The sequence below is a fragment of the Rhinolophus ferrumequinum genome, chromosome 13, assembly GCF_004115265.2.
Source record: "Rhinolophus ferrumequinum isolate MPI-CBG mRhiFer1 chromosome 13, mRhiFer1_v1.p, whole genome shotgun sequence".
Classification (NCBI taxonomy): Eukaryota; Metazoa; Chordata; class Mammalia; order Chiroptera; family Rhinolophidae; genus Rhinolophus; species Rhinolophus ferrumequinum.
Window position 1 is genome coordinate 54,034,683 of NC_046296.1, and position 7,516 is coordinate 54,042,198.

General features: G+C 58.6%; 1 protein-coding gene across 3 annotated transcripts in view; it reads left to right on the forward strand.

The window, feature by feature from the left end:
- OTOF (otoferlin) overlaps positions 1–6,718 on the forward strand; it is an 84,846-nt gene extending 78,128 nt beyond the window's left edge. The window contains exons 38-46 of one of the 3 annotated variants that reach the window (XM_033125366.1): positions 46–216; positions 806–966; positions 1,663–1,805; positions 2,169–2,257; positions 3,068–3,166; positions 3,324–3,565; positions 3,706–3,884; positions 4,001–4,101; positions 4,333–4,655. In XM_033125366.1, coding sequence (XP_032981257.1) covers positions 46–216; positions 806–966; positions 1,663–1,805; positions 2,169–2,257; positions 3,068–3,166; positions 3,324–3,565; positions 3,706–3,884; positions 4,001–4,101; positions 4,333–4,513 — 1,366 coding nt within the window. In that variant the 3' untranslated portion in view covers positions 4,514–4,655. Of the gene's footprint in view, positions 1–45; positions 217–805; positions 967–1,662; positions 1,806–2,168; positions 2,258–3,067; positions 3,167–3,323; positions 3,566–3,705; positions 3,885–4,000; positions 4,102–4,332; positions 4,656–5,831 lie in introns of those variants that run through there. The other 2 variants (XM_033125365.1, XM_033125364.1) reach the window with 2 other exon arrangements.
- Positions 6,719–7,516: the final 798 nt, after the last annotated feature.

Sequence of the window (7,516 nt, forward strand, 5' to 3'; positions counted from 1 at the left end):
CACCCTTCCCCACCCTCAACCGTTCTCCCCACCCCCACCTGCCAGATCCTTTGACATCGAGGCCTCCTTCCCTATGGAATCCCTGCTGACAGTGGCCGTGTACGACTGGGATTTGGTAGGCACTGACGACCTCATTGGGGAAACCAAGATTGACCTGGAGAACCGATTCTACAGCAAGCACCGTGCCACCTGCGGCATCACCCAGACCTATTCCATGTGCGTGGCATGGGGTGGGGCGGGCAGGGCAAGGCCTGCTGCACCTAAACTGTAAAAACAAGATTCACGGCCTGTGGTTTAGGAAGGGAGACATGTTACGGGTTCTGTCCCAAGCCAGGCCTCCACTCCTACAGGCTCTGGGCATAGCCTTCAGGTCCCAGGACTGCAGATTCCAAGACAAGGAGAGAGCCAGGGCGTTCCAGAACAGAGGTGGCAGGACAAGGAGAGAAAAGTGGGCTGGGAAGAGGGGTGGCACTTTTCTTTAGGACGAATCCAGTGGGGATCTGGCTGGCCTCTGCCACGGCAGGCTGTGGAACCCTGGTCATGTCCCTTAACCTCTCTGGTTATCAGTTTCCTCATCTTTGAGGTTCCAAAGAAGTGGGCCCCAAGGGGGCATGGAGTGGGCTGCACTGGGGGAGACTGGATGCTTCTCCTGGGGACACTGGTGATGTGGGGCCAGAGGAGGGATCAACCTCCAGGAGCCCCGGCATCTCAGCTGAGCTGGGGTGGAGGGTGGGCAACAGCTAACGTAAGCAGCTGCCACCTCGAGATGGCGCAGCCCCACCAAGCCGGTGTGCCCCTCCCACAGACATGGCTACAATATCTGGCGGGACCCCATGATGCCCAGCCAGATCCTGACCCGCCTCTGCAAGGAGGGCAAAGTGGACGGCCCCCACTTCGGGCCCCCCGGGAGAGTGAAGGTGTCCAACCGGGTCTTCACTGGGCCCTCCGAGATCGAGGATGAGAACGGTAACAGGGTGCTAGACACAGCCACAGGGGTGTCAGAGGCCAGGGAGCGACCGCACTTCCCTGAGATGGGACCTGAAGGCCTAGCTTGGGGTCTCCTCTGCCTGGGCGTGGTGACCCTGTAAGGGCCCAGAGTCCCTCCCCTGTCTGCCCAGCCTCTGCCCATCCTCCCCATGCTACACAACGTTTGCCCACTTGTTGCCTACGCTCTCCTTCTCGGCATCCCTGTGGACTAGGGAGGGTCTCCCCATTCTGCAGATGAGGAAACTGAGACCCAAGTAGTTTAGTGACTTGCCCAAGGTCACGTGGCTCCGAGCTCTGCACTCTCTCAGCTCCGTCACCCATGTGGCCGTTCCCAGAGAATCAGGAGGACTTGCTAGGGAACGTGTGCTGACCACCTTCAGGGTGCGGGGACGGGAAGTGGATTCTTGTCCTCCCTGACCTCATAGCCCCCTAGGATTCTCTGGTCAAGTTCTCCAGGCAGAGGAATTCCAAGGACACAGAACTCTCTGGGCCCTGTGAGACAGCTGAGAGCTTGGGCAAGCCATTTCTCCTTCTGTGCCTCAGTTTCCCCAACAGTAAAATGGAGATGGGTGAACCGGTGATAGTTCAGAGGCTTCTCTGTGCCCAAGTCCCTGGCCCAGCACAGATCTGATTCTGCTGAGTGCATGTACGCAGCTGACACACTGGCACCCACAGGTCAGAAAAGGTCCACAGATGAGCACGTGGCACTGTGCGCCCTGCGTCACTGGGAGGACATCCCCCGAGTGGGCTGCCGTCTGGTGCCAGAACACGTGGAGACGCGGCCACTGCTCAATCCTGACAAGCCAGGCATCGAACAGGTGACTCACCTGAGGTTCTTTGGTATCTGGGATCAGAGTCCCAGCCTGAGTCCATAAAATGTATCCTCATGTTATTGGCTGCATTCCCCAAAGCCTGGTGGCACCTCCCCACCATGGCCCTTCACGATGACGCCAGTGTCTTTGCCTTGAGTGAGAACCACATCAGCTTGGGGTGGAAACCTGGGTATCTCCCTCAGAAGCTGTGATTGGTTATTGATGATGTCATAGGAATTCCTGGCACCCAAGGATGGAAATTGATGAAATGGGACCTGACAGGACAAAGGTTGGGAGGGAGAGGAGAGCTGGCCTTCCTGGGCAGTGGAGGAGCCACTGGGGAGAACTGCCACATCCCCTCTCCCTCAGGGCCGCCTGGAGCTGTGGGTGGACATGTTCCCCATGGACATGTCAGCCCCCGGGACGCCTCTGGACATCTCACCCCGCAAGCCCAAGAAGTGAGCTGCTCGGACTCAGCACCACCCCCTCCCTGCCCACACCCCTTACTGCCCCTCCCATGGCCCAGATCCCCTTGGTCAGTGGGCATTGTGATGCCCCTGTGGTCTTGTGATAGGAACAGACCAACCCATCAACAGAGTTGTGGGGCTGCCCTTGGCAGGTCCCCCGTGCTGAGGCGGGGGCCACACCCCACTGTGCAGTCAGTGAGTACAAGCCGCACCCTCCAATGGGCTTTCATCAAAACCTGGGTGGCACACATGTGCCCACACATACACTCTCACACACAAGACGCAGAAAACTACCTTATTTATCATGACAATTGCATGTCAAAACCCTCTTTGGGTACAAAGACATAAAGGAAATTAGAGTCTATGCATAGTCACTGCCAGCTGCAGGGCTTAAACACAAACTTGCTAGCACTGGAGTGGACCTTCTGGCCTCTGAAGACAGGGAGAACTTGCCCTGACTCTCTGGGCCTCGCTTCAGCCACCCTCCGCAGCCGGCCAGCCCCTCCCTGCCCTGAGCCAGCCTCCCTGCCCAGCAGGGTGCTCTGGGGCCGCGTTCCAGCCAGACTGGCTTCCTCCTGGGGCTGTCCTCACAACAGCCACACTGACTGGCGGACTCTGTCACACCTGCGGGAGTCCCAACATCTCTACATCACTTCTACTCTCTCAGCCCCAACCTGCCCAGGCCCCGTCCTCACCCCAAGTCCCCAGGACTTCTCTCGGTCATCTCATCTCCAGCCCCCCTGCCCAAAACCTTAGGGTAACCCCCACCCAGACTGTTAATCAGCCTCTCCCCCTGCCCAGGTATGAGCTACGGGTCATCGTGTGGAACACGGATGAGGTGGTCCTGGAGGATGACGACTTCTTCACTGGGGAGAAGTCCAGTGACATTTTTGTGCGGGGGTGGGTGAGAGGTCCCTGGCTGGGAGGGGGCTGAGCTGGGTAAGCCCATCTTCCTGGGGTGCAGGAAAGGAGGGAGAAGACAAAGGGAGCTGTGGGGTGGGGAGGCCCCACCTGTGTGGCTGCAGGTCTGGAGTGGGTGGTGCGTGCCCTCCGCCAGGTGGCTTAAAGGCCAGCAAGAGGACAAGCAGGACACTGACGTCCACTACCACTCCCTGACCGGCGAGGGCAACTTCAACTGGCGCTACCTCTTCCCCTTCGACTACCTGGCTGCGGAGGAAAAGATCGTCATCTCCAAGAAGGAGTCCATGTTCTCCTGGGACGAGACTGAATATAAGATCCCAGCTCGGCTCACCCTGCAGATCTGGGATGCTGACCACTTCTCTGCCGACGATTTCCTGGGTGCGGAGCTGGGCTGGGCCAGGGGACTGGGACCCAGAATGGAGGGAGCAAGGGAGGGAGAGGGAGGGACAAGCTGGGCCCACCCGGGTGAGGGGTTCATTCCCACCAGTCTGTCAGAGCTGACTCCAAGGTTGCCACAGGGGCCATCGAGCTGGACCTGAACCGATTCCCACGGGGCGCGAAGACAGCCAAGCAGTGCACCATGGAGATGGCCACGGGGGAGGTGGACGTGCCCCTGGTGTCCATCTTCAAGCAGAAGCGTGTCAAAGGCTGGTGGCCCCTCCTGGCCCGCAATGAGAATGACGAGTTTGAGCTCACGGTGGGCACCACCCCTGCTCAGGTGGTGGGTGGGGCTGGGCAGGGCTGGGCCGGGCGGGGGTGCGGAGGGCCTGGCACCTGGCCCAGACACTGGGACAGTTTTCTTCTTCTCTGCAGGGCAAGGTGGAGGCAGAGTTGCATCTACTGACAGCCGAGGAAGCAGAGAAGAATCCAGTGGGTTTGGCCCGCAATGAGCCTGACCCCCTAGAGAAACCCAAGTGAGTGCCCAGTTGGCCCAGGTCCCCGGGGCACTGAAACAGGAAGGAGGGGCCAGAACCTTCTGGTCTTCTTGTCCCCACTCTGCAGGCACTTCTGCCCTCTCTGTCCCTTTCTGGGAATTCCTCAGCCCAGGGCCGGCCCACCTCTTGGCCGGGCTCCCTTGCCATGGCCTGAGCCTTCACCCTCTGTGTCCTTTCTCCTTGCTCCCTCTGCTCCTCTTGCCGCTCCAGCCGGCCCGACACAAGCTTCCTCTGGTTCTTGAACCCTCTCAAGTCTGCCCGCTACTTCTTGTGGTGCACATATCGCCAGCTGCTCCTCAAACTGCTGCTGCGTGTGCTGCCGCTCCTCTTCCGTGCCTTTTTGTTCTACTCTGTGCCCGGCTACCTGGTCAAGAAGATCCTGGGGGCCTGAGTCTGGCATCCTCCTGGGCCTGGTACTTCTCCCTTCTTCCTCTGGACCAAGGGCTCATGTGGAACACACACACCAGTGCACATACACACACAAGTGCACACACAGCTCATACACGCACACACACACAGCAGCTTTCAAGGTTTCTAACAGTATCACAAACTCTCAGAACTGGAGATGACTATTATACACGATTACGTATTAGGCCCAACAGGTGACGTAAGCTACCCAAGGTCCCCGAGCAAATCATTTCCAAGTTGCCAATCCAGCATTCTTCACACATGCCACCTCCTCTCCCAGCGCCATTCCTGACAGACTAACCCAATTCCATTGGCAGGGAGAAGCTGAGATACAGACCAGGAATGGGGAAAGGGTTTGGCAAGGATTCGCCAGCAAGTTCTGAATAGTTTCTGCAGCACCCACCTCCCAACCCAGACCCGTTTTCCACCCTCAGGACCAAAAGTTGCTCCATCCAATTCCAACATCTCACTAGGCAGCATTTGCTGAGCACCTGCTCGGTGTCAGGCCCTGCGCTGAGGGCTTCCCCCTCCACCCTTTTGCCAACCCCGGAGGTAGGGTCCACTCAAAGAGGTGCTAACTCGCCTGTCCCAGCTGGGATTAGAAACCAGGCGCCCTGTGCCCACACCCCACTTACACGAGTGCGCCTCTGGGAGAAGAGGTCTGTGTCCTCCAGGAGTCGGCGGGACAGGAGTTTGCAAATGCGTATTCCGCAGTATTTGTATCTTGACATTTTATAAAGCCTATTGTTTGTAACACAAACAATAGAATGTAAAGCTCGACAAGCGCTTCTTGGCCAGGAGGCCAGGCAGGAGTTAGAGCAGCGATCGCACCCTGACAGTGGGCAGGGCAGTGGGGGTGGCTCCACAGACTCCTGGCAGAAGTTTATGTTCATCAGAAAGGGGGAGAGGTTGAGAAACCCATCTCACTGAGAAAGAGCAAGGGCCGCACTGGACCACGTACAGTGAACTGCTCGATAGGGGAGGTCCTAGCAATCAGAACTGCCTGCCGTGCGGCAGCTGGCTCTTCAAGTGGTGAGCTGCCATGGCCGCAAATGTTCAGGGAGAGGCTGATGGCTGCCCAATGGCCAGAAATGCCTCGGCCTTGGGAGGAGGCTGCGGCCCCAGCGGTCCTGCGGACAGGACAGGGAATGTAAACAGCTTAGAAATGGGCTCGAACCCTGGCTCCAGCACTCACTGCTTTTGGACAGGGGCCATGACTGGGGCTTGGGGTCTAGAAGGACCGAGGGGGTGGGGTGCCTGGGAGGTGCCCACCGCCTGATCACACGTCCCTCTTCCCCCAGCCGGCCGGACACCGCCTTCGTCTGGTTCCTCAACCCCCTCAAGTCCATCAAGTACCTCATCTGCACGCGGTACAAGTGGCTCATCATCAAAATCGTGCTGGCGCTGCTGGGGCTGCTCATGCTGGCCCTCTTCTTCTACAGCCTCCCCGGCTACATGGTCAAGAAGCTCCTGGGGGCGTGAAGGCCCCACGGCCTCCCGCCGCTCCTCTCCAGGGCCTGTGCGTTTGCCCTCCTCTGGCGTGGACTTTCCTCTCTCCGGGAAGCCCGAGGAGCCCTGCGTGCACACTTTAGGCCTCGGGTCCCAGGAGCCTGTCTCCTGCTTGCTGGGCTGGTGACACCCCACTGCCCATCCTCATCACCCCAAGCCTGCTGCTCGCTGGGTCCTGCCCCTCTGGGCCCTGCCTGTCGGGTGGGGAGTGTGGATGGGGGTGCTCAGGCACCACCCTTCTTCAGGCCTTAGCTCCAGAAGAAGCTGCCTCCAACCCCCCGACCCCCACCCCCCAGGCCTTCCAGTTCAGGACTAAAGCTTTCATGAAATTAACCCAGAATCATGTCATGGGTTTTGAAAAGAATGAGCAAAAAAGCATCACCCGCACCTCCCCCAGACATAATCTTGTGAGGACAGCCTTCACCACCGGTCTTTGTTCTGCAGAAGTGGGCCAGACCCTTCCTACTTATCCTGCGGGGTGGCTGCTCCCTTCCATCCCACCACCCCACACACACACTCCACGTGGCTCCTCCCCCTGCCCAGGCAGCCCCAGTCGCTTCCCAGAGCTTCCTCTGCCCAGGCTGGTGCAGGCCTAGATGAGGAGCAGTGGGAGTGAACCCCTGTGGCCCACCTCCCACAGGCAACCCCCGCGCCCCCCAGAGCCTATCCTTCCAGCCCTCTAGTCACAGCCAGGAGCTTGTACTTCAAGTGCTGCTCCCTGCCTGAGTGAGTTGGGTTTCTCTTGACTGGTTTTCCTTTCTTGAGTGGTTTTTCCTTTCTCTTAATAAAAGAAATCAAACACTGACTGCGCTGACAAGTCTGCGGCTGGTCAAGTGGGGGTCTGGTTTGAGGGTGCAGGGTCTGCAGGCACTCAAAGTTGGCAAACTCAGTAGCAGCTGGGCCCCTCTGGTTTTTCCTTTGGGTGACCTCATGGGCCAGCCTAAAGTACAGGCCCACCTGCCCAGGCTGCCCACAGGAGGAGCCTCACACCACAGCCAGGGGGCACAGCAGGATGGACCGGAGGCCCCAGAAGCTCACCAAAGGGTCCTACATGCCCAAGGACTGTCTGAAAGCATAAGACCCCACAAGCTGCCCAAAAGCTCTAGCCTCCACTCATAGACACCAACTGCCCCAGCCAAAAAAAAAAACAAACAAGGCCAGAGTCTCCTCTCACAGCAACATGCTGTGGGGACAGAGTCCCAGAGAGCAGTTTCCAGGCTCTCGGCCTCACGTGGAAAGGTGCTGGCTCAGGTATTAAATGGTCATCAGCTGTGACTAGTTGGCCATCAGCTGTTACCGGTTAGCCATTAGCCACTAATATAAGTGCCGTGGCTACGCTAGCAGGCATGGATTGTGGATTGGGGATTGCAGAAAGGCGGATTGCAGTTCGCAAGTGAGGTTGGTTGGCAGAGAAGCGGACGGGACGGCAGTTGTGGATTGTGTGGCTCCTGCTTCCTGTGTCTCCAACCCAGTCGCC